The 25835-nt window shown below is 53.2% G+C and overlaps 1 protein-coding gene across 2 annotated transcripts in view; it reads right to left on the reverse strand.

The window, feature by feature from the left end:
• Positions 1-12904: 12904 nt before the first annotated feature.
• The window catches only part of LZTS1 (leucine zipper tumor suppressor 1), a 50674-nt gene continuing 37743 nt past the window's right edge, over positions 12905-25835 (reverse strand). Inside the window, exons 2-4 of one of the 2 annotated variants that reach the window (XM_054690047.1) lie at positions 21425-21763; positions 19034-19837; positions 12905-16613 (exon numbers count right to left, since the gene is read on the reverse strand). In XM_054690047.1, the coding sequence (XP_054546022.1) occupies positions 15960-16613; positions 19034-19837; positions 21425-21631 (1665 nt within the window). In that variant the 5' untranslated portion in view covers positions 21632-21763 and the 3' untranslated portion in view covers positions 12905-15959. Of the gene's footprint in view, positions 16614-19033; positions 19838-21286; positions 21764-25835 lie in introns of both variants that reach the window. The other variant, XM_037495759.2, reaches the window with a different exon arrangement.

Consider the following 25835-nt stretch of genomic DNA (forward strand, 5'->3'; position numbering starts at 1 on the left):
TGTTTCAAACATTATCAAGATGTCATGAATGAAAAAGGATAAGTAGAAAATGAAGAGTGTGTGTGTGTGTGTGTGTGTGTGTTCTTGAGAGAAAATTATCTTTTGTAGGAAAATTTAAGTAAAAAAAAAAAAAGCTGTTTTAAAAATGAAAGGCATGTTCCTTACTCATCTACCGACTCTAGTTTAATTTCAAGCTATTTTTCCATTTTGAGGTTGAACACCTCCTGCCATTCAAGCAAACCCTGTGGTGGTCTCAGCTGCCTCCTCCTCCACGTGAGGCCCTGCAGGGGCAACTGAACAGGCGACTGATGTGTAGACACAATGAGAAATCTCTTCCAGTGACTAAATCAGTCACAGAATTTTGTATTCTTAGCAAGAGTGACAAATCTTCCCCGGAAAACTTGATAAATGGCTTCAGACACTTGGATAACCTGGGAATTGTTGATTCCTCCCAGATCAGTCTTGCTGCAGTTCCTCTTTACAGGAGAAACTTCTACCTGTGACTGTCCGTGAAACCGAAGGCACAAAAGAAGATCTGGGGTTGGCCTGCCTCTTTTGCAGGGGCCGGAGGCTCCACGGCCATTTGCTGTGAGTAGTAGCTCCATGTGCTTCCCATGGCTCTGTGTTAACATACCCAGAAGTCAGCCCTTACACTGAAACGGTATCTACAAATTTCAACCACTCTCAAAACCAGGTTCATACCAAGTGACTATAATTCTAGTATTTCATGCAACATAGTGGTGTTATCAATGTGAATGAAAGGCCTGGATGAACTAGCATCAAGTTCATGGTTCACACCAAAAGGTAAGCTCTGAGAGGGAGTTAATAGGGTTTTGTGTGTTGTCGGTAGCCTGGAAGTGCTTCTTGATGACGTCTGGGCAGTTCTGTTCTACATTTCCACCAGAGGGCAGCAGCTCTTGGGCAAACACTAACATTGAATCCAGAACGTGACATTTCGGCTGCAGCGAGCAGGGCAATCCAGAGTTCACTTAATCAAGTAATGTTTGTTTGTTTTTTTAAACCACACATTACCTGAGCACTTACTTATTAGTGCTGATAAATAAGCACTAATGAAGATAAACCCAAACAAAAATTTCCTTGGCTGTAGAATCAGGAGATCTGGGTAAGAAGGATCACAAAGGAGAAACTGGGAAGGCAGCCTCAGCATCACCTCCAGGCAGTAGCTGAGCCTACCCTGAGAGTGCCCACATTCCTGAGCCGGCTGGTTCTCCAAGGTCCAGCCACCACTGCTCACGGGTTGGTCCTTGCTTTACAGTTGATACCCGTCTGCCTTCAGGCTGGAGCTCTTTGAGGATTGCCCTGCTAACCTCAGTCAAGACATATCAGTACTGGGGTCCTGAAAGAGACAAGGGGCGGAAGTGGTAAAGTCACCAGGGCAGAGAAGGAAAAGATAATTGGGAAGAAGAGAGGAAGAAGAAAGGGAGTGGTCATTTCTCAGCAGCAATAGGCTCAACACCAAGGGTCAGCTTCATAGCTACATTGTCTATTTTTCTCTTACCTGACTTAGCCCATTTGCCAGGGGGTGGTGCTCAGAGCCTGTTAAGTGTTACTGCTAGGTGCTCTGCATAAACTTTCTCATGCCCACCCGTAACTACCCATTCAGCAGGTAGCATATTTCCTATTTCACGGATGAAATGAGGCCTGCATTAACCAGAAAGAAGCTGAGTGCCAACTGCAGTCGCCATAGTGGCTCTATCCAGGCCCCCAAGCCCTCGTGTTCTCAGCAAAACAACCCTTGTCCTGGTTGCTGACTTTGTTCCTAAGGTTTGAGGTGGAGCAGCCAGCTAAGACCCCTCGTCCCCAGGGGAGTTCTGTGTCTCCTCATCCCACGTTCACTCCCTGATTCATAGCCGATGAGGGTCCTGTCCCCTCTCCACCAGGCCTGAGGCTCTCAGGGCTGCGTGGAGTGGAGGAAGCCGCCCGTCAGACAAAGGGTGGCTCGTGCCCTTCCTCCCCGCCCCCACAGCACAGTCCTGCCAGGACAGCAGGTATCTAAGCAAATGGGAAATGGAACCGCAGCTGCTGCCAGTCACATTCAACACTCTGCTTTCCTAATTCCCCCTCCTGCTAAGTGGTGATTACCAGAACTGCCTGGGGTCTGATCCTTCCAGCCACCTGACCAGCCTGTGGGGGCACCGAGAACAGGAGCAGCTGGTGGGGTGCACTTCCACAGCAGCGCAGAACCAGGCAGCAGATGCCAGTCTGATTATTCAGGAAGGGCTGCACAGAGGGGTCAGCATTTGCACTTCAAAGGGGGGCGGCCCCAGTTCCTCACTCTTGGGACTTGGGTCTATTCTGGGGAAAATTGAGTTACTCTGAGTGAGTTATCCATGGGGCCCATCCCCTTCTTAACTCGGGGGCGGTTTTAAACAACCCCGGGAGTGACAGCCAGCTCCCAGGGACCCGCCTCTGTCTGGCAGCTCTCCTCCTATGGGGGCTGCTCCATCTGTGCCAGGAATGTATGAGGGTCCTGGTGTTTTGACCCTACTGTATCAGTATCGTTCCCCTTAGTCCTCCAGCACCTTTCGTTACGGTCTAATTGTATCCCCAAAGAGATACTGGGGAGTGTAGAGTCCAGGAATGGACACAGTGCAGGTTTCCTGATCCCGTGCAGACGGGGTAAAGGAGAAGTCAGAGTCCTCAGTGGTTTTTTTGCAGGTATTTTTATTGGGATTACCAGGTACACAGCAGGCAGAGGTGCTGGGGGGCCGGGAGGCTGGCAGGCCTCCCAGCCCCCAGCAAGTCTTCACTCTCTGTGGGCTCTCTGGCTTTCTCTGCTTCTCTCTCAGCTTCTGCTACTTCTTTCTCAGCTTCTCTCGACTTCTGCTGCTCTTCTCAGCTTCTACTGGCGTCCCCGTGACGCCGCCCTTAAAAAGCACAATCTCAGCCCAGGTGAATCCCATCTACCTCTGCCCACACCCTATTCCAGGTGCCCGCCATCAGGCATGCATTCAGGACCGCAGGGTTCCATCATCTATCCTGATGGCGGGAGGGCAAAAAAGCCTGACATTTTTCCTTACCCTACAGGGAGGTTCACATGCTAACCTCAGGTTTCAGAATGTGACCTTTTTTAGAAACAGGATCATTGGCTATAATTAGGTAAGATGAGGCAGGGCCCGAGTCCAAAGACTGGTGTCCATTCAAGAAGAGGAGAGAGAGGAAGGGAGTGGCAGGCAGGACAGCAGCGCCAGGAGGAAGACAATCAGGGGCAGGCGAGCCCCAGAGAGAATGCCTGGGGCTACCAGAGGCTGAAAGAACTGGACCATTCCCTGGAGTCTTCAGAGGGCATCCAACTCTGCAGACACCTTGAGTCTAAACTTTTGGCTTCCAGGACAATCAGTTGTTGTTACAGACACCACCACCACCACCCTTCACCACCCCCATCTGTGGTACTTGTTGAGGTGGCCCCAGGACTCTGAAAGGTGGGTGGTGTTAACCCTGTTTTACTAAAGAGAATCCGGCTCAGAAAATTCCTGACTTTCCAGGGTGAAAATGCTGTTCACGTACCAGTTCCCTGCAGTTTCTCCAGGCCCGGCCGTCAGCTGGGAGCCTCCTGGGTAGACTGGGGAGTCCTGTCCTGCCCCACCCCCACCCACCGTGTAATTAAGCCCCATGGTAAGGAAGGTGTGACCAGGCCCTGAAACCCTATCATGAAATGAAAAGGAGACACCTCCTCCCCGCAAACCAATCTCTCCTCCAGGACTCCCCAGCACTGTTTGCACAGTGGGCCTGATAATTAATTAATTAATTACTCTGGTGGTGTCTTTTTGGCCAGACATCCAGCCCTGGCTCATCCCTCCTTCCCACTCCCTCGTTTCTTAGTAAACGCTGTCTGAATCTGGGTGCCTGTTGTGCTGGTTAAAGGTTGAGGATTTAAAGGGAATGAGCATATTGCCAGATTAGTTTGGAGGAAACCAAGAAGGAAAGTGTGTGTGCTCCCTCCTTCTGGGCCTGTGAGCCCTGGGAGGCACCTGGCCCAGGGCAAGACCCTGAGGGGGTTCTATCTGAAAAGCAGCCTTCCTGTCCACTGAGGCGGTGGGGTGAGAGAGGCCCTTCAGGCTGTGACTGTGGTGCACTCCTCCAGGCCAGGCCGGGGATGACTTAACTGGTCAGAATGAGAACTGCAGGGACCCACCCCACCCCATCCACAACCAGGGCCCAGCCACCACTAGTAGCCTTCATCAGAGTTTCCACAATGCTCCTCTTTCAGACATACTGGCCCCAACGCACTCCACAAGGGAAGCCTGCTGTGGCCACCCAGCAGCCCTCCCCCTGACCTGGACTTGCAAGGCTGCTCCCATCCTCATGGGGCATGAGGGGGGGGCTCAGAGGTAGTGGTCCGCGTTGCCTGTCCCACATCGGAATGCAGCACCTTGAGGGGGAGAGACCAATCGTGTGACCCGGCAAGTGTCCCAGTCGTTCAGGGGTCCTGGGGAGCAGGCTGGCCTGTCTCGCAACACAGCCTCCCAAGGTCTCTGTGGGACATGCATGTGAAGCTGCAGAACACACACTTGCCCCTCGAGGTCCAGAGTTGCCAGCTTCCCTCCTCGTGGGCATCTGAAAGTAGGGCAAGTCTGTCTTCTGGGACACACAGCAGTGGCCACCACTGCCCAGGTCTGCCCAACCCCCTCCTGAGGTTGCTGACAACCTAGAAGGGGTGGGCTATTGAGTGGGAGCCCCCCAGGCAGGCTCCCATTGTCCAGCCATTTGTCTCCCAGTCTTTTCTCTCTGAGAGGAGCATAATAGCCTGGAAATATCTACTTCCTCTGTCATTTACTGCCGGGATGACCTCGCCAGGCAGACAAGAGGGAAGCGCCTTCTCGATACCTAGAGACCACCACGGCCTGTGGGTGGGGGCCCTGGGCCCTGGGAAGCTAAGGGGTTTGCTCAGGGTTAATGGGAGAACCATCAGCGGAGCCCATGAGAGCCCTATCCAGAGCCCAGTGCTGACTCCCACTGTGGCCAAGTAGGTCCCCAGCAGCTTCTGGAGTTCCCCAGGCAACCACAGAACCCCACTGCACAACACAACAACACAGAACAGCAGCGCGGCCGGCTCTCCTCAAGCCCACTGTCTTGCCAGTGCAAACGCTGGCTGGACTAGCAGCTCTCCACGCTCCTGACGGCCCCGCACTAGAGAGTCACAGGGAAATGTCCAGGAATCCTTAAGGTGCCTGTCACCCAGGAAAGTGGGACGCATTTAGCCAATGCTCCTCTCCCCCTGCAATCTGCCCGGGCTCATGAGCACGCCTGGCTCTGGGCAGTGAGTGTCAGTAGACACCCATGCAATTGATCTTGGTGCTTGAAGGCAGGTGGGGAGCTCAGATAGAGGCCCCCATCCCTAAAGCTTTGGTTTGTGGTGCAGGTTTGGGGCTGGGGACAATGTTGAGGGTACAGAGAGAGAAAGAGGGAGAAGAGAGACAATTGGAAGCTTGGCGTCGCCCCTGGTGAGTGGCCCAGATCCCCCCTCTCGAGGAGGCTCATTCCTCATCTGCTGGGAGCATGTGGCCATGGATCCTTGAGTCCTGCCCTTAGCTCCAGAGAGCTGCAAGCACCAGCCCCTGTGCCAGGGCCACAGGCAATGCGGGGCTGGCACAGTGAAGAGGCAGGGCGTCCTAGACTCAGGACTCACCGCAGGGGTCGAGGCTCCACATTGCCCTCTGCTGTGTCTCAAGGCAGAGTCCTGCCAAGGATCTAGCCATCCTTCTGGCTCCTCTTCCCTGAGGTGCTGCCAGGAGAGGTACCCCCCAGAGAGGCCTGCCCGCTGGCTCCCCGCCTTGGCTCTGTCTGAGATTCAACTTCCTGTGGGCCCTGCCTGTGTCAGGTTTACTTTCTGGACGTTCCCTTGTGAGGCGTAGGATGAAGTAGAAGAAATGCAGCACAACCCTCCTCCCCTTCTGCCCACACCCACATACACATACCCACACGCACACTCACATGCACACCCACATGCATACCCACACGTACCCTCACATACTCACACACAGTCACACACCCACACGTGCCCTCACACACCCACACACACAGTCACACACCCACATGTGCCCTCACATACCCACACTCAAACACCCACATGCACACACACACCTACATGCACACTCACACCCATATGCACATGTCCAGCAGCCTCCCCTCATCCCTGGTGTCACTTGCATGGTTTCAATTACCTGTGGCCAGCTGCAGTCCTGAGAACATTCCATATAACATTTTGAGAGACTGAGAGCCCAGTCACGTAACGTTCGCGCTATATTGTTATGATTGCCGTGTCAGTACCAGTTCTTGCTGTTCCTCGCTCACTGTGGCTACTTTATACATTAAACCTGACCGGGTGTTATGTAGGAAAGAACACAGTATGTGTAGGATTCAGTGCTCGAGGCAGTTTCAGGCATCCACGGGGGCCCTGGAATGTATCTCCTGAGGATAAGGGCGCACACTCACTCACACCCCTCTTGAGTCCTGGTTTTCAACATTGTAGGGTAAGGTAAAAAAGTATCAGGCTTTTCTGCCCTCCCAACATCAGGATAGATGATGGATCCCTGTGGCCCTGAATGCATGCCTGATGGCGGGCACCTGGAGTAGGGTGTGGGCCTACGTAGGTGGGCACACCTGGGCGCTGAGACTGGGCTTATAAGGGCGCCAGTAGCAGAGCGGAACAGCAGAGCGAAAGAAAGTGAAAGAGAACCAAGAGAGAAAATAAGGCCACGAGAGAAGGCCGGAGAGCCCAGAAAGAGTGAAGACTTGCTGGGGGCCGGGAGGCCTGCCAGCCTCCTGGCCCCCCAGGACCCCTGCCTGCCGTGTGCCTGGTAAATCTCAATAAAAGCCTGAAAAGCCACCGAGGGCTCCAGGATTCCTCCTCACCCCGTCTGCTCGGGTCATAGAGAATCTGCCCAGTGCCCCTCCTGCCTCTACAAACATCAACTTAAAAAAAATATTTAAAAACTAGAGAAAAGGAGGGCTGCTTTTCCCCACTGGTTTACTGGGTGTGTGTGTGTGTGTGTGTGTGTGTGTGTGTGTGTGTGTGTGTGTGTGTACAAGAAAAGTAAATTGGCTTAATAGATTTTTTTTCCTTTTCTGACATCATTGTGGCCTTTGGGAATCTGTAAGTAGGAAAATATTCTACCAAGCTAAGATATTTTAAAGACGGCAGTGTGAAATTGAGCCTGAGAACATTTTTGCTTTTCTCAGGCTCAGGCAGCAGGAGGAGGGAAGTGGTAACCAGAGGATCAACAGGGCGCTGGGCCCGGGGGCTGACTGCTTCCCGGGCTGTGTCTCTGTGGTGCTGTGGTGCCAGCTCTGCTTGGAGAGAGATAGCATTGCTGGGGCCCCTCCCGCCTTCTAAGTATAGTCTTTGAGGCTCAGCCAGCTGGAAGCTGGAGCCAGAATTTCCCTGGAAAGCATTTGCTTTCACAGGGGCAGGATAGGGAAGCTGGTGCAGGGGGCTGGTGGAGTTGGGGGGCTAGCACAGCCCCTCCCCTGATCTCTTTCCCTGGGGCGGGTGTAGTCCTCCCGGGCTCCCTGTCTAGACTGGAAGGACATGGATGGGGGTCCCTGAGGTTCCTTCCAGGGTGACCTCTGGGTGGGTGGCCCTCTCCCTCTAGTCTGGGGGTGAACAAAGTTGGGGCAAGAGCAGGCTAAGTACTGAGCTGCTCAGAGGGGAATTTGCAGCGCCGGAGGCAGGCGGCCCAGGAGCACTGTGACCACAATGCTGGGCACTGGGGGAGCACAGCAAGGCCCCTTGGCCAAGTGGTGACATTCATATTTGTTTACTCACCCCATCTCGCTTGCTGTGCCCACTCCCCCTCCCCCAGTCAGGTAATCTCTGTAACCCTGTTTTTCTGCAGATTGGAAGATGCTTCAGAAACCAATTCACTTCCTTGAGTGTCATCTCTCCCAAGTCTACTCACACTTTTGAAAGCTCCACCCAAAGGCTTGCGTTTCTTTCTTTTTTTTTTTTTAGAATAAAGTTCTGCATTTTTTTGGCAGACTTTTTTTTTTAAGATGCATTTATTTATTAATACAAGCACTGGGTACAGTCAGAAGCGCAGGAGGGTGAGAGAATTCACCAGAGCAGAGAGCAGAACAGGCAGACTGACGAAGTACACTGCTGAGGGGAGCAGCAGGCGCTGCAGGAGAGGTCTGCGCACCATGTGGGACCCTCGCCAGTGGCTGGGGTTCGAACCTGCGCTGCAGTGGCTGAGGGCAGCTTCGCAGCTCAGCGCTCAACTGCTGTGCCACCAAGGGAGGCCCGGCTTGCGTTTCTAAGGATGGAATTTCAGGCTGCACTGAGGATGGAGTGGAGCATCTCTCAGTGTGGGGGCAGGTACGGAGCTCAGAGGGCAGCCTTTAATGGTAGTAAGGGGCAGCGGATGGGGGCTGGAGGGAGGTGTTGTGGCTACCTCAGGCTTGGAACTGCGACTCACAACTCACCCAGCAGCTGGGGAGCTGGCCTCTGTGAGCTGCAGCTGGGCCACATGTAAAGTGAGGATTGAATGCAAGAGACAAGTGTGGCAGGTCCTGCAGCCCCCAGCCCAGTGAGCATGAACACTCTGCTCAGTGTGGGAAGCACCCCACACCCCATCCTGGCCTGCTCTGCAGTGGCCTTGTCCTCCTGCCTGGAAAAGCCAGTCAAGCAAAGTGGGCCTTGGGCCTGTAGCCCCGGGCTGTGTGTGCGCTGTGGCGGTCTTGGTCCCCGAAGCCGGAGAGAGTAGCACCGGTGATGGATAGTGGCAGGCAAATCGTCTTGTTATTTTTGGTCTGAAGAATTTAATTTGCCTCACCTGTCACCGATTACAAAAGCTGCTGAGCCTACTTACAGCTCAATTAGCCATAATTGAGGTGGGAGGGGGCTGGAGCAGAAGGGGAAATGCAGGGGGAAACGTGTGCATGTGTGTGTGTGTGTGTATATGTATGCCCGTGTGTGCATGTGCCCGTGTGTGTGTGCTCATGCGTGCTTGGGCTGGCTGTGCGGCAGGGCTGAAGCGGGGCAGGTGGGGGAGTGGACGCTGTGGGAGCAGAGAGGCCGCACTCAGGGAGGCGGTGGATGGGATTCTAACTGACTCCCCTTTGGCACTGGCTTTTGGTCAATGTCATAGGCCGGTTCCTCCCCGGCCTGCTCCGCCACACCCCCTAGCAAATCCCTCTTTGTTCCTTTCTTCCCACAGCTGCGCCCTCTCTCTCAAGGGTGTTCCCCCACAAGCCAGCCTTTTGGAGTTCAGAGGCCTGGAGAAAAAGCCGGGAGTGGCGGGGAGGCAGCTGCCCAGAACAAAGTCAGCTGCGACCTGGGACACCACAGTCACTGATGGCAGCTTGCAGCAGTGACAGTCTGCTAGCGAACAGTCGTCAGTATGGCAACAGACAGTTAGGGTCGTGCCCTAAAAGTCGTAGCGCACTTCGGCTAGCTTTCAGTGGACATCATCTCAACTAATTGTCACAACACCCCTCCGAAGCGCAGGGAGGTTGGGGAACCGAGCCAACATCACACAGCTCAGCAGCGTGGATTCTGGAAGGGACTCAGCTAGCTCTGACTCTGCAGGTGAGACACCTGGCCCTGCCTCACTGCCAGCTCGTGGCTCAGGGCAGAGCTCAGCCGGGCGGCACAGCGGGTTTTCTCATGAAAGCCCTTTATTGAATTTAGAGGCAAGGTCACCGTGAGGTTCCAGGGAACGTGCCTCGGCCTGTGGGTAGATTCGCTTACCAAGGTTGGTGCTGGGACCATCAAGGAAAGAGAACTGGGGGCCAGTTAAAGGGACTGAAATCTATCTTGAGGTCAGTGCGGACCCCAGAAGTGCCAGCGAAGGCAGCGATGCAACAGACGGCACTGTCAGGGTGAGCTGGATGTGGTGCGTCCCCGGATGTAACGGAGAGTGGAGCCCACTAGAGCTGTTGGGGTGACTGGTCTGTCATTCGCTGACTGTGTCCTCTCCTCTCTGGACCTCTCTTTTGATATCTGTGAGATGAGGTGGTTGAAATTAGGGGTATCCTAACTTCAATTAGCCATCATTGAGGTGGGAGGGGGCTGGAGCAGAAGGGGAAATGCAGCGGGAACCGTGTGTGCGCGTGTGTGCCCATGTGTGCTTGGGCTGGCTGTGCGGCACCTAAGTGCCACACTTTCTGTGCCACCTAAGTCACCCTGACTCAGTGGCTTAATGAGCTCATGGTTCTTAGATCAGGATTCTCAGGATTCTGGAAGGGCAAGTTGGAGACAAGTCTGCTCCACGAGGGGCTGGCTCTGGATCATTTATTGCTCCCAATTTCAATTTCCCGGGGTATCCTGTGATTCTTCTGATGTCCTCAGCTGAGCCAGCAGGAGGAAGAAAAGAGAATGGCAGCGAGGGCTTTAAGGAGTGGCTTCCATGGGTTCTCAGATCTGACTGGCTGGGGAGGATGATGGAAAGGCAGGGGTGTGTGATGGCTCCACACCGCAAGCAGATATTGGAACACTGGCGATATCCTGGGGAAACAGTCTGCATTATACAGTAAGCTGACCCGCCCCGCCCACACAAACATAAAAAATAGGTATATGTGAATGAATTCCTTGAAGCTGAATGGGACCCTCGCCAGCAGCCGGGGAACGAACCGGCGCTGCAGAGGCTGCGGCCAGCCTCGCAGCCCAGAGCTCAACCGCTGCGCCACCAGGGGAGGCCCGGAAGAAGCTTTTTTAACTTTGGCATCCATGAAAGGATTGTGGCAGCTCACAACATTCATGTCATTTTTACATGTGGAAGAATGCATTTGACACTTAGACTTTTCTCTGGCCTTCATAGGGAAGCAGAGCATGGCGCTCCTGTCTGAGGAGAGCGAAGCCAGGCTGGACAGTCCTTGGGCAGAGAGGCTCGGGGGCAGGACGGACAGAGCTGATCAAGAGGGTGTCTGCTGAGGCCTGAGAGAGGACAGGATTTCCAACGAGACTTGGGGGTCCAAGTTAGGAAAGGACAAACCTGGGCAGAGTCTCCCAAAATATGGACATGAGGGCTCACTTGTGGCTCTCCAGCTCTCCCTGCACACAGCCCCCTCCCCACTCTCCCAAGACAGCAGCGCTCTGCACAGCTGTCGCCTTGTTGAGCTCCCTCATAACACTTAAAATAATGGAAGTCATCAGCTTCATTGTTTACTTCCAGAATGTGAGCTCCATAAGGAGAAAGGCCACTGGCTGCCGTTCACCTGTCTTTCTAATATTCAAGTAGGAGCTCAACAAATACCTGCTGGATGAAAACATGCGTGTACGATGGACATGACCAAACTTCAGAGAAATTTGGGGGCAGCCTGACCCTCCTCACATAACTCAGAAGGCACTTACAGCAGAGGCTGGTTGGGACGACAGGTGGTCTGGCCTCCTCACAGGCGCCGTCTGCAGCTCAGTGAGACACCCTGAGACCGGGCTCCGGGGCTGCTGATGCTCCAGCTGCCTCTTTGCGAGGGAAGGAGTCTCTCTCTCTCTCTCTCTCTCTCTCATTTCCCATTTTGCTATTTTCTTCTAAAATAAAAGCAGGTTTGAGAGGGCTCCACGCCTTGCATCCCGGGCAGCACTCACAGGAATTGGGGTGGGAGGACCTTGGCTGTGGCTTTCCAGCCCCTCTCCTTCCCCAGGGCCCTGCTTCTCTGGGGTTCCCAGTTCTTAGATGAGGAGAAGGCTGTTGGAGTTTCCAGTAAGGGTATCGCTGGTGGGCATTTTAGTTATCTATTTCTGTGCCACCTAAGTCACCCTGACTCAGTGGCTTAATGAGCTCATGGTTCTTAGATCAGGATTCTGGAAGGGCAAGTTGGGGACAAGTCTGTTCTGCGTGGGGCTGGCTCTGGATCATTTGTTGCTTCCAGTGGGAGCCTGGTGACAGGCCTCCTCTTGCTCCATAGTCTGTCCAGCAGATGAGGGGGGCTTCTTACATGGTAGCTAAGTGGACGCAAGAGTATAAAACTGGAAACTGCCAACCCTTCTAAGCGTGAATCCGAGCCTGTGCTGAACTGAAAGAGGGGAGCATCGTGGAGAGGCAATTAGGGGGAGGCATGTTTCAGTGAGTGGCATTACGTGAAGCCTCCCAGCCACTCCTTTGCCTCAAATTTGGAATTACACAGATATGTACTCCTGTCCCAGCTCAGTCACTCCACAGATGACCTTCGGGGTACTCCGAGGCTCAGCCCTCCTGGGGCTTCCTGTCTCTCCAGTCTCTTCCCTCACCGGCCCTATGTGTGCAGGTGGGGAACCAGCCTCTGCTGGGGCGAAGACCTGCCCTGGGGTGTAGCTTGTCTTTCCCTCCTCCCTCACCCCTCTTGTGTCCTGTCTGTCCCCCCCGAAAGCCCTCTCTGCCTGCCACTTTCCTGACACCCCAGCCTGTACTGATCTTTCCCACCTCAGAAGTATTGTCATGCGTCCAGGGCTGCCCCACGTTCCAATTTCCTCTTTACACTTTCCTTCTGTCTTCTGCCATCTGTGTAGAAACCCTGTGAGCCTAGACCCTGAGCCCAGAGCAGTAGGGAATGCTTGTCAAGGTGAACAGGGCAGGCTGGCACCGAGAAGGCTGGCCAGATGGCCACTGTCATGATGGCACCTTCCCAGCTGGGAGGCCCGGGTAGAGGCCATAACAGGTGCTCTGGGCCCCTGCCAAGTGGCCCAGGAGCTGGCTTGGAGGTGAGCAGCTGTGGGTGCATGGCCTGAGCTGTCTTTGCAGACGGCCATGCCTCTCGGTCCCCTTTTCACTCTCCTCAGGGTTAGCCCCGGGCCCATGGGGTTGGTGAGAGGCAGGGGCCAGCTTGAAGTCTACCTGGTGCCAAGGCCCATGCTTTCCTGCCAATAATGCCCTCAGAGAGGCTGTCCCCACCTCCTTTGCCAAGGGCAGGTACATCACCCATAGCCAGGGGTGGAGGGTAGCTTGGGTAGACAAATATAACTAAAAACAACATGAGAAATGGCATTCTTTATTCATAAATAAAAACATAAAATTACCAGAAATAGTTTACATGGCAAAAAGGGGCATCAAAAATAAAACAAAGCTGTCAAAAGTAAAGCAAACCAAACAAGAAACAACCAAGAGGAAAAACCATATACAATTCTTCCAATGCCAGACCATCTGAAGCCAGCCCCGGTGGGCTCCAGCCCTGCCACAGACGCAGCCCCAAGGCTGACCACACAGGCCAAGGAGTGTCCACGCAAGCAGGGCTGTGGCCTCTGCATGGCAGCACCATCTCAGGACTGAGGGCCCACAGGGAAGCCTCTCGCACAGCTGCTGCTCCCATAGCCCCCACCCTGGCTTAGCCCCGAGAGCAGGGAGATTCTTGGCAGGGGTCAGGGCTCCACAAGCCTTTGCCTGGGGGGAGAGCGCCCCCAGCCCTCAGAGAGTTCAGTGCTCATGGGACCTAGTGTGTCCAGCAGTTCACTCAAAGGGCCCAAAGTCAGCAGAGATACCTGCAGATCTCCTGCGAGGGTCTGGTCATCCCAAGGCCCTGAGGCAGAATCCCCTCCTTGGTGACTAGACACTGGTGCTGAATGGCACTCCGCAGACAGCCGGAGCATTTCTGGGCCAGACCCTCTCGGGGGAGCAGAGTGGCCTGGCTGAGCGAGCAGCTGCCAGCATGCGTGGTCAGAGGGGCAGGGAGCTCATGCTGGCCCCCGGCCTGCCCGCTCCCTGCTCCACCTCATTCTTCAGAGCCCTCTTCCAGAGATCCTGGGTTTGGCCTCATCCAGGCACAGTAAGTTTTTCCACAGGGAAGGGGAGAAAAACCACATGGTGGCAAGTCACTACGTCACGGGATACCGCTGCACTCTGCCATCACCCCAGGCTACATAGGCCTTGGGCTGGTGGCAGTCAGTGGGGTTCTGTGGGGTGGTCTGGTTCAGGGCCATGGGGATGTGGGGTCACAACAGGGGCACACTGAGGTGAGTCCCAGGTTTTTTTTACCTGAGCACCCTCCCCTGGGCTTAGCACCCACCTCTTCTCAAGGAAGGTCTTGCGGGCAGAGCGCTGAGCTTTTGGCTACTCTTTGGGAGGGAGGATGTCGGAAGGGGTATTTTGAGACTGGGGAGGGAGAAGCAGCCCCTTTTGCTAGCCCATGGGGCAGGTTCACCGGCAGAAAGGACTCCAACAAGGCACAGACTGGTGGAAATGGAGGGATCCAGGGCTGTGGCACAAGGAACGTGTGGCACAAGGGGCATCTTTGATTTGGGGGTTCTGCACTAAGCCCATGGGAAGGCAATGCCCCCCAGGAAGGGGAGGGGCTTTTGGCCCATTGATTTCAGGTACAAATCTAGCCTATCACTAAACAATGGCTTGAAATTCCAGAACACCTCCTCTGTCCTGTGAAGGCAGCAGGGACCACACGACCGAGACAACCACAAGGGAAGCTGGTTGCCCTCAGCCCAGGCTCCAGGAAGGAATGTGGTGGGCCCTGGGGACATGGTGGGGAGAAGACAAGGGACGAGAAGCGGCTCCCTGCGCCTACGCTGGATTCCTGTAAGGGCTGGTGGCTGGTCTGGAGGCAGAACCTTTTTGGTTCTCCAAATGCTAACTTTCCAGAGTTTCTCGTCCCTCCTACCTCACCACCCCTCTCGGCATGCAGGCACGAGGCTCAGGCATCCAGCAAGGGCTGGCTGTCCTAAGAACAGCAGCTGTGGCTACAGCAAAAATAGAACATGGAACAGCCTGGCTGCCTGCTAGATCTGGCTTGCTTCTGAAAAGACAAGAAAGAAGAAAGAAAAGTCCCTGAACCAAGCAACTGAGAAACGCCTCTTTTCCTTCTGCGCATCTTCAGGAGTCCTTCCCTTGCCCAGGAGCTGCCCAGACCCCCCGGGCTACAGCCCCTAGATTCTTTACAAAGGGGCTCATGAGAGGATGGAGGAGGCAGCCATGGGCCAGGGGCTGTGCAGAGCTAGGGGCTGTGCCTGAGCTTCCTTCTCTGCCTGTCCAGAGACTGGGGCCCCCTCCTGACCTACACTCTCGTCTGAACTCAGCCCTGGAGATGCCACTGTGCCACTGAGTGACCCCAGACAGAGGAAGGGAGTGGCCTGCACATCCCTGATGGACATAGGTTATTCCAGAAAACCAGTTTCGAGTAGCCACTGGCCAACTTGAGTCAGGCAGGGAAACCTCTACTCTGGCCCTGATGGAAAGATCAGGAGGCGCTTCCCGGCACAATGACAAGTCATGTCTCCCTGGGCCAGGTGGCTTCAATCTTCCCTTCCCAGCACGCACCCCAGCGCCTCATCGTCCATGGCTTTTGAAAGGGTGGTCACTGAGGTGAAGGCCAGAAGCCCCTGAGGCGGCTCACCTCCGGCTCGTAGGGCCATCACCTGCTGGTGCCTCCCTCCGGTCCCTCTGGGTCCCACAGGATCTAGCATGCCTGGGCCGCCTGGTGCTCCCCTTGCTTTATGGTGTTCTGGGGTCTGGGCAGGTCCAAGAGCTGAGCCAGGCTTCCCACGCCCACCCCAAGCCCCCACAGCCAGAGGAAAGCAGATCAGGAGATAGATGATGAGATCAGGTCCCAAGACTCTTCTCACCAGAGTCTTGGTGGCTTCTTGCTATTGCCAAGGCATCTCAGTGCACCCAGGGGAGAAAAAGCTGTGGGAAGAGACACGAGAGGGTTTCTGTCCTTGGGGGGGCCATGGCTTCATGGCACCATACCTGGAGAGGGCATCTCTAAGTATTTTGAACGAAAGCCAAGGTTTAGGGAGCCCTTAACCAAACGATGAAGATCCCTGGGCTCATCTCTTAAGAAAACTGGAGTCAGAGCCTAAGATCTAGGGGTGCTGCAGAGCCGATAAGCACTGAAAATCAGAAAGGGGGGGAGTGGCCCCATAGCAGCTCCTCCACTTCCCTTGTGGCTCCCAGGCCTGTGCCCTGGGGGTGGGGGCTTCTCTCCAAGTGGCCTGAGTTACTGAGCAGGAATATGGGGAGGGCTCAGCACCCCTACAACCCAATATCAGGTTCCTGTCTCTTCCTCTCTTGGGAGGCCCTTCAGATCTCTGTAGCAATGATGTCCTCATAGGGGATGTCAGCCCCTTCAAGGTCAATCTCAAAAGGCTCCCCTGCACCATCCCCATGGGCCATTTGCTGAAGGGCTTTTTCTAGGTGCTGGTTCCGCTGGTACATGGCCAGATAACTCTGCTGTAGCTGCTTCTGGTATTGGATCACCTTCTCCTTCTCCTCCTTCCACACCAGCCGCTCATGCTGGAAGCCCGAGGACATCTGGTCGTGACCTTGCCGCTCCTCCTTCAGCTCAGCGCGCAGGCGCTCCAGCTCCCGCTGCAGGGCAGGGATGTCCTCAGAGAAGGCAGGCCCCAGGCCCGCGGCATCCCTATCCCGCTGCAGGCTGGCCTGGGCCCGCAGCTCCAGCAGCTCCTGTTCCAGCAGGTTCACCTTCTCTCTCAGGAGCTCGGACTCGTTCTTCTTGCGCTGCAGCTCATTCTCGCAGACTTCCAGCTCGAGGCCCTTGGTACGCAGTGCGCTCTCCAAATCCTGTGTCTTCAGTTCCAGGCCCTCCAGCTTGGCCCTTGTGTCCTTCAGTTGTGCCTTCAGGCTGAGGATCTCACTGGCCTTGGCATTCACTTCCATTTGGGACTCCTTCAGTTGCTGCTTCAGGAGAGAGATCTCACCTGATTTCTGGCACACCTGTCAAGGTGGGGGTGGGGAAGGAGAGAGTGCCACAGGGTGAGGGCCTCACCCTAGGAGAGGAGACACCCTAATTGCCTGAGGAATTAGGTTGGCATGACCTGGTGCCTTGTGAGAATTTCCAAGTGGTCATCTGTGAAGACTAAGTCTCCCTTTGAGGCTCCTTTTATCCTCTGGTCTGATTTGGACTGTCCACATACCTGCTTCACTCTTAATTCAGAGACTAAATCTCAATCTGTGCCCAAACCCATGACTGTGTGCAAGTCAAAGATCAGTGTTTTATCTGCCACTGCAGCAGCTCCGTTATCCACATTTAATAGTAATGATATCCCTTTCCATATCTGCCAAATTTCTGTCATTCGTGTTTATGCCCACACCCTCTGATATCAGCCTACACATACCCAGCTCTCGTCACCTTACTGCCGGGAGAATACATGTTCATGGATGCACTGCTGCACCCCAGGGCTCGCACCATGCCTGCCTCAGAGGGAATGCCCAACTGATGTCTACCAAATGGCAGGCTACTACCCCAGTCTGTCACCATTTCTACTCCTATTCTCCATCAAAGATTGACTTGGGCCTCCCTGGTGGCCTAAGGGGTTAAGTGATGCACTATGAAACAGTCTGCCTGTTCTGCTCCCCGCTCTGTCTCTGGTGAATCCTCTCACCACCACCCCCCCCCGCATCTCTGCATCTCTTGTATGCATAAATAAATAAATTTGTATCCCAGCTCTTGTATGCATAAATAAATAAATCTTTAAACAAAACAAAACAAAACAAAAAAAGATTGACCACGAGGGCCCCCCTTGTGGCACAAGGGTTAGAGATAGTGCTCTCAAGCTGTCAACAGCCACTGCAGCACGAGTTCGATCCCCAGCTGGCCAGGAGAGAAACCACATGGCACAGCAGACCTCTCCTGCCTTGCCAGCTGCTCCCCTCAGCAGTGTATTAAAAAAAAAAAAAATAGATTGACCACGAACAGTGATGGAAACCAAAGGCACTGAATCAGACCCATATGTCTCTGGGGTCTTGGCCATTTGGGATGAGTGGTGGCTCCAAAGATACTAGTACTTTCTATATGTGGTGACCTTGACCTTGGGTGGGTCACTATTTACTATCATAATCTCTGTGCCTTAGTTTCTTTGACTGTAAATTGAGGATAAGTAACAGTATCAATTTCATAGGTGTGTAATAAAGGTTTGATGAGAGAATCTAGGAGAATCTAGAAATAATAAATATTTCTATAAATTATTGTTATAAATATGCTTGTAATATGTTTATGTGTTGTTACAATCATTTAACTTATTGTATGTATTGTTTTGCTATGAAGCCTGACTGGACAACCTGGGGACAGAGTCACAGCAAAGTCCAGCTTCGTTCCAGGCCAGACATACAAGGACAAACACCGAACACCAGAACTAGCTTCTATCTCTGAGATGCCCCAGGAGGTCTCCAGTCCCAGCTGAGAGACCATGGCTGGGGCAGGGTCTCTACCAATTTCGAGGGAGGGGGGAAAAGCCCCATGGCTAACATCCCTTCCACTTCGGGGAAACCTGGCAAATAGAAAGTACTCTGCTGCCTCACTTCCTGAACGCCCCCCTCCATCCACAGAAAGACTCCTTTCTTATTCCAAATAATGTGGGTCACCCTAATATCCAGGGAAACACAGGAAGTGCCAACAGGTAGAACGTGCCACTGAGGGTGTGCCCCCAACCCGGGGTGGTGATGGTCTAAACAGACAGTGACGCTCACCCCTCCCTAAGACAGGGGTCCCTAAATGGGCTAAGGTGAGAAAAGCTACTTTCCAGTGAACAGGATGTGGAAGCTATGCTGCTCTCCAGCAAGGCCAGGCCCAGATGTCTCTTTGCCAAATGTCTGAGTGTCTCAGTGATGTTGAGAGTGTTTGTGTGTGTTGAGTGTGTCTAAGTGTGTAGGTGAGTGTGGCAACCTTTTCTTCCTCTTATGTTTCCATCTCAGCTCACCAGATAGAAGGTCCATGTACACTTGTGTGCAGAATAGTCACTGATGCCTGCCACGAGGGGGTTGTTCTTACTAGTGGATGAAGGCCCTTCCCTCAAAAGCAACAAACAGCATCTATGCTCTCTCCTGAGCTCTCGGACCAGCATGAACTCAGCAGGGCTCATGTATCTCTCAAGCCCCTAGAAGCAGAAGTGAGGGCCCTCAGATAGCCCTGCCAGGACTTGGTTCCAGCTTCTCAGTAAACTCAGATCCTGGTCCACAAGCCTCTGAGGGAAGGCGGCACCAGAAGCTCAGACTAAGCACACCTCCAATATTGCTGAATAGGCCCTCTTCGCACAATTTGCTGGGTAATTTGCACCCACACACCACTGGTAAGAACCTGGAGGTGAGGGGGCTAGCACCAAACACCTGACCGGCCACGCCCACCCCATCGACCTCACCTCCCACTGCGTCTCCTCCAGCGTGGGTACGAAGCTGGTCTTCTCCTTCTCATAGGACCTGAGCTTGGACTCCAGCAGGTCCTGCTCCTTCATGAGGCTCTCGAGCTCCTGCCTGAGCTGCCGCTTCTCCTGCTGGAGCTGCAGCACCTGGAGGTGCAGCACCTGCTGTGTGCGCTGGCTCTTCTGGGAGGCAGGCTTCAGCCTGCCGCTGCTTTTCTGCTCCAGGCCGTCCAGCTCCTCCTTGCAGCGCCTCTGCCGCTCCTCGTAGACCTGGCTGCAGGCCAGCTCCTTCTCCTCGAAGCTGCGCTGCAGCTTCTGCAACTCCCCCTCCCTCTCCAGCAGCTTCTGCTCCAGCTCCTGGATGGTGCACTCATCGGTGGAGATGGGGGAGCGGACACATGAGGAGCCCTTGTCCACTTTGCTTGGGTGGGCCAGCTTGCTGCCCCCATCAGAGAAGGACAGCGCCTTCAGGCTCATCATGTTGCTGTCCTGGAGGAGGATGCTCTGCGTGATGTTGTGGGCGGAGCCTCCAAAACGGCTGGTGGGCCCCACGGGGGTGACCAGCGGGTCCAGCTGGTAGCTGCTAGTGGTGCTGTGAGTGGGCAGGCTGGACATGGAGTTCCTGCCCGAGTCAGACAGGGCCCCGGAGCACAGGCCAGGCTTCAGCTCCTGCTCCTTGGGTTTCTCTGGCGGGGCAGGGTGCAGCTGGTGACTGGTGCTCTCCGGGGAGTTGTGGAGGATGGTTCCTGACCGGGGCAGCACGGGCTTGAAAGCTGTGGGCCTGACCACTCCCTTCTCTGAGCCCTGGGGAGAAAAAGAACCATTGGTCCTATGCCCCTCCCACAACAGTTCCCTCAGCCTCCCTCCGCCCCCCGCCCAGATATGTGTGCTGGCCACAGGGTCTCCTTCCTGGCAACCTGGCCTGTGGCTCTGAAACAGCGAATGTGGTGAAAGTCTTCTGCACCAAGAGATGACCTTAATGATGACCAAGGCACCGTATTCCATGAGTTACCCACTTGTCACCCGCTCATCCTAGTCCTCCTGCCTGAACAGCATTTTCAGCAATAGTGCTGCAAGCATTTTCAGTAATCCCTGTACTGGGGTCCAGCTCTGGGTCTCTGTGGTGTAGGGTAAGGGCATGAGGCTGGACACTCATGGCTTCCCGGCAGAAAAACCTCTTTTCATCTTCAATGCCTTTGCCCAGCAGACCAGGAGTGAGGATGCTGACCAGGGCCTTCTCCAGGGGCTGGGAGGATCACTAAAAATGACAATGCTCTTCTGAAAGTGTCATTTGCATTGGTGAGTACTTTGCACATTTAAAGTGCTTTAGTCTGAGGGCCTCCCTGTGGCTCAAGGGGTTAAGCACTGCACTATGAAGCAATCTGCAGCCTCTGCAGCATGAGTTCCATCCCCGGAGCAGCCCACATGGCGCAGCAGACCTCTTCTGTCTCGCCCGCTGCTCCCCTCAGCAGTGTATTTCAGTCAGTCTGCCTGTTCTGTTCCCCACTCTGTCTCTGGTGAATCCTCTCACACCCCTCATCTCTGGCCTGTATCCTGGCTCTAATATGCATAAATAAATAAATCTTTAAAAAAAAATAAAGTGCTTTAGTTTGGAAAGCTTAATGATCTATGCAAACAGTGGGATCATTTTCAAATATGTCAAAGTCGTGGATTCATTCCCTCAGGATGGGGCCAGGGACTGAATAAGAAAATTGTTTTCATGGTGGTTGCATGAGAGTTGGAGCTGGCACGAGGACTGAACCTCTGAGCACACAGGACTTTTGCCTCCGTCCCTACTGAATTGACTGTGACAGTGAACTCAAAAGTCCTCACACAGTGCAAAGCCTCTCAGGGAAGGCTCACGTCCATGAGTGTGCTAGTGAGGGCATCTGCTAGCTCTCTCCCTTTTCCATGCATTTGAAAATGTTGCTGTTGATCCTGCCTGCACAGTTCAGAGGTACATCCCAGTGGCACTCAGAGGCTTGCACTTCCCCTATGCCATTTTGCATAAGAGCTCACCCAGGACCTCTGGATCTAGGGCTTGACCAGAGCTTCAGTTCCCTTGTCCACACTCCAGTCTGGGTGTTAAGACTCAGCACCTCTGTCCTTACCACTGCTACTCTGGTCCTTGTAGATCTGAATGTCCAGACCACCATGCCATCCCACCCAGCCTCCATGCTCCCCACCCACTTCTGCTCTCTCCTGCTTCTCCACCCCAACCACCTTCACCAGACCTCCCCACCCACCACTTACCATGTCTAGCTGATTGGAGAAGGGAATGAGCTTGGGTGGGGTGGATGGGCCAAAGTCCAGCCCGGCCTGGCCCCCCATGTCCCCACTGGACAACACAGTGTAATCTGGGTGGTGGGAGCCCCGGGCCTTCTGGCTGACCTTGATGTAGAAGAAGTCTTCACTCTTGCCCATCTTGGAGCTGGATTTGCCATGACCTGAGTCCTGGGAGAAGCCAAATTTCAGCAGCCCATCAGAATACCGGTTGAGCTTCTTGAGGTGGGAGGACTTGCGCAGCTTGTACTGGGAAGCCCGGCAGTGCTTGCTGTGGAAGCTGTGGCCAGAGATGAGGCTACTGACGCTGCCCATGGTGGCTCAGGGTCAAAGACGCGCAGGGCAGAGCAGGCACCTGGTGTGACTGTGGCAGCAAGAGGCAGGCCTGGCTCCAAGAGAGACTGCAGTCATAGCAAAGGCCTCACAAAGCCTGGGAGAACCGAAGACCTAGAAGGAGGGCAAGACAGAAGTCAGTGAGATGGGGCAGTCACTGTGCCAGTTCTGGCGCTCCAAGGTTAGCTCTTCTGACCGGTGGACCTGGGTAGCGGGGAAACATCCATCAGCTCAGTCCTGTCCTGGTTATCAGGGCCATTCACTCATTCTCCCTTTGTCTGCTAGTCCAATAAACATTCACTAAGAGACTATTCTAAGCATTGGGAAGCAGTAATGCTGCAAGTGTTGCACTCACCAGCTTACGTTTAGTGTAGTGTGGACAGGCCATAGCCAAATCAATGGACGCTATGTCAGGGCTGTACGCACAATGGGGATAGTAAAGCAGAATGAATGGGCTGGAATTCTGGGAGGTGGCTGTTTTATACAAGGGAGAACTCTGTTTGGGTATCATCTGAAGAGACATCAGGGAAAAGCCATGTGGGACTTTGGGGGCAAAGGAAAATGTCCAGAAGAAGTGCAAGAACAAAAAGTCCTGAGCCTCTGGAGTGGTGTGCTCTTGGCATATGTGAGACCAGCAAGGATAGCAGCTGGCTGGAGAAGAGTGAGAAGCAGAGGTCAGAGAGCACAGGCCACAGGCCACACGGAGCCTGGCTGACCAGAAGCGCTTTGGCTTCACTCTCAGGGAGGGAGCAGTGCCTGGCTCTAAGCAGCTGATAATCTGATCTGACCTTGGAGATGGAAGGTGGAGGTGCCTCTGCTACTGGGTGGCCGGGAGGCTGTTGAGGGGCTTGGGGGCAAGTGGTTAGCCAGTTACAGTAGTGAGTGACTAACGTGGCTAAGGTAGTAGCTAGGGATTACATTTTAAATTGTAATTTTAGGGCCAAACTGATAGGATTCATTAAATGCTTGGATGCAGGGAGTGGGAAAGAGAGACATCAAAGATGACTTGAAAGTTTTTGTGCAACCACCTAGAAGAAGAGGGCTGCCATTTGCTGAGATGCAAAAGAATACACAAGGAGCCGGGATTGGAGGAGGTGGGGGTGGAAAATAGGAGTTTGGTTAAAGACATGAAGTTTTCAAAGCCTATTCGACATCTAAGGAGTGATACAGAGTAGGCAGGAGGATGGATGGGGAGGTGAGGGGGCTGCAGATTTCCATGATGAAGTTGTTAGGGGAAGAAACCAGCTGTGAGACTAGCTGAGGTCACTAAAGAAGTTAAGGCAAGAGGCGGAAGGAGGAGGAGAAGCTCCAGCAGAGAGGCAGGAGACCAGAGGAAGCAAGTGAGGAAACTGTCTCATGAGGACAATGTCAGAGCTGCTCAGGTGAGGTCCTGTGAGGACTGGTCAGTGGATTTTTCCTAGTGACGCCAACAAGAGCGATTTTTGGGGAAAGAGCGCTCTCACCAGAGAGGGTTCGGGGGTGGGGGGAGGGAACAGTCATACCCTTGAACCTTGACCCATGTGGTAGGCTTGACTTGCATTCCCATAGTGGCCACCACCAGCTCTGACATGTGAGGCAAACTCTTTAACATTTTTAACTTCCAGTTGCACAAACCAACTCTTGGAAACCCTTACACATTTTTAAGAAGTATCAGGAATGCAACTTTTTAAAAAATATTTATTTATTTATTTATGCATAGAAAAACTGGGGTGTAGGCCAGAGGCGAGGGGAGTGAGAAGATTCATCAGAGACAGAGTGGGGAGCAGAACAGGCACATTGACTGAAACATACTGTTGAGGGGAGCAGCAGGCAAGACAGGAGAGGTCCGTTGTGCCATGTGGGTCAGCTCCCTGGCCGGGGATTGAACTCAGGCCAAAGCGGCAATAGCATGATAGTGCTGAGACTTACCCCTGTGCCACCAGGGAAGCCCAGGAATGTATCTTTTAATCAGTGCTTAAAACAATAGCTGTGCCAGTCACCGGGCAGAGGAGTGGACAGAGGCATGCAGTGCTGGCACAGTTGTGGTTGCAGACACCTGATCTGCCAAGCTACAAGTGCTGTGTGTTATGCATTGTGAGGCATCTTTCTCAGTCAAAAGATAGATGATCCAATTAAGAGGCAGGGGCTACACATTTAATAAGATAGGAAATGCAGAAGGAATACCGTGTTCTTTATTCTGCTGTAAATGACACTATCAATCCTAAAGGGACTCGCCAAGCCCCAGGTGGGTGATGGAGAGTGATGAGCACAACAGAAGGGAGCCTCCGGTATGAAGGCGTGGATTCAAATTTGCATTGTTATCCTCAGAATAAAATGGTTATATTATGAATAAACACTTTCTATTCCATTAGCAAAATCATGATACAATGAAACACCATTGTGTAATCTTCAGGCATATTTTTTCTATGAAAAACTTCTATTAAATTGATGTTCTCATAGAATGAAGGAAACACAGTAACACCTACCTCATTAGAGAGTTTTGTGAACTTTCTGAGACTCTACTATAAGCTGACGGGTTTGCTACATTATAGTATGTCCAGTACAGAGAAGACAAAAATGGTAGGTGTTTGCATTGGTACTTACTAGATTATTATTCTTGTTTTCTCAGCATCCATTTTCCCAAAACCAAAACTATCTTTAATGCCCCATCACACTTTCCAGAACTAATGTACCCCCTTCCAAATACAACTTTCCTGCATCCCTTATTCCAAGTGCTACTCAGGAGTATGGTGTTCCTCTGTTAATTGAACAGTTGCCGATGACAAAGTGTGTTTTTATCCCCTGGGTCATCTATCTCTTGCTTTTCAAGTCCTATACAGCAAAAACCCTACTATGCTCCATATGCAGGGGAAGCTATTTTGGCCAAAAGACTCCGCTGCTCACTGTAATTACACCACCTGGACTGCTGATGACTCACTTCTTGTCCAGCCGACATACACTTAGGAGCATCTTAGACAGCACTGTAGAAATGAGGCCATTGGATCAGCATCAGACAGATTTAGATTTGAAAATTCACCTTGCTGAGATTTCTTCACTTACAAAATGGAAATATTGACTAATTTCATAGGACCAGGAAACACACTAACAGGAGCCAGATGCAAGGCTTGGCAGGCAGACCCATGTGGTGGCCCTACAGACGTGACGAAGCTCTGGCATGTGTGTGATCAGCAGCAGCACAGGGCCAGGTGTGGCTGTCAAGAGGCATATGACAGGGTCCATGTGTAAGTATAACTTGGGGCAGACGTGCCCCATGAATTTATGACTCTCCTGCTCCACTGTCTCCCCTTTTTACCCAGACCTTGAGATTCATCTTGGCCCTATCTGTTCACCCTAAGCATCTGAAGTGTCACATTCACACTCCCTGGTGAAAAGCCTTCATGATTCCCCACTGCTCTTGAGGCAGAGCAGCCTCCCTACCTGTCCTCCAAGGCCCGAGTCGGTGCTGGTTGGCCCAGCTCTCCAATCCCACCTCCCATTCTTGCCTTGCTCACATATGCAATGATAGCCTCCCGGGTTTCTTTCAGGTTAACTGAATACACCAAGTCGTCCCCACGCCCCCTCCAAGAGCTCGCCCTCCTGCTGTTGCCTCTGCCCACAGTTCTCTTCACACTGATTGCCTTCTCCTCCATAGTTCTCGCTTCATCTATCACCTCCACAAGATGTTTTTCTCCAGTTACCCTTGGAAAAGCCCTTCTCCCCCATTACTCTGTTTTACAAACTGTTAATTTCCTTCGTAACACCTGTCTTAACATGTAATAATCTTATTTTTTAATTTGATTGTGTATATCTGCACCAGAACATAAGCTCTCTGAGAGCAAAGACTTTGTATGTACAGCTTTGAGAATAAAAGTGAGGACAAAGTGACCTTGGAGAGGTCAGAGGATGTGGCCCTTGTCTTTCAACTGGCCAGTGACCAAGGTGGGATTTGAAGCTAGACCCAAATTCCTTAGCTTCAGCAACCTGCTGGGACTGCAGGGAAGGCTCAGCAATGTGAAGGGTCTATCCTGAACAGCAAAATGTCTCCCTGGCTGGGGGAGAGAAAGCCAAGAGGATCGAGCAAGGGCCATGGCCAGTCACCAGAGCTTCATTCCCTATGGGGTTGATGCCAAGGTTTTGGGTGCAGGTAAGCAACTTGGTCCACCCAAGCAGCAGCCTGGATGACCGTGCTGCCAAGCACTGTGCTAGG

This window comes from Talpa occidentalis, unplaced genomic scaffold (assembly GCF_014898055.3).
Source record: "Talpa occidentalis isolate TD23 unplaced genomic scaffold, MPIMG_talOcc4v2.1 talOcc4.8, whole genome shotgun sequence".
Taxonomy (NCBI): domain Eukaryota; kingdom Metazoa; phylum Chordata; class Mammalia; order Eulipotyphla; family Talpidae; genus Talpa; species Talpa occidentalis.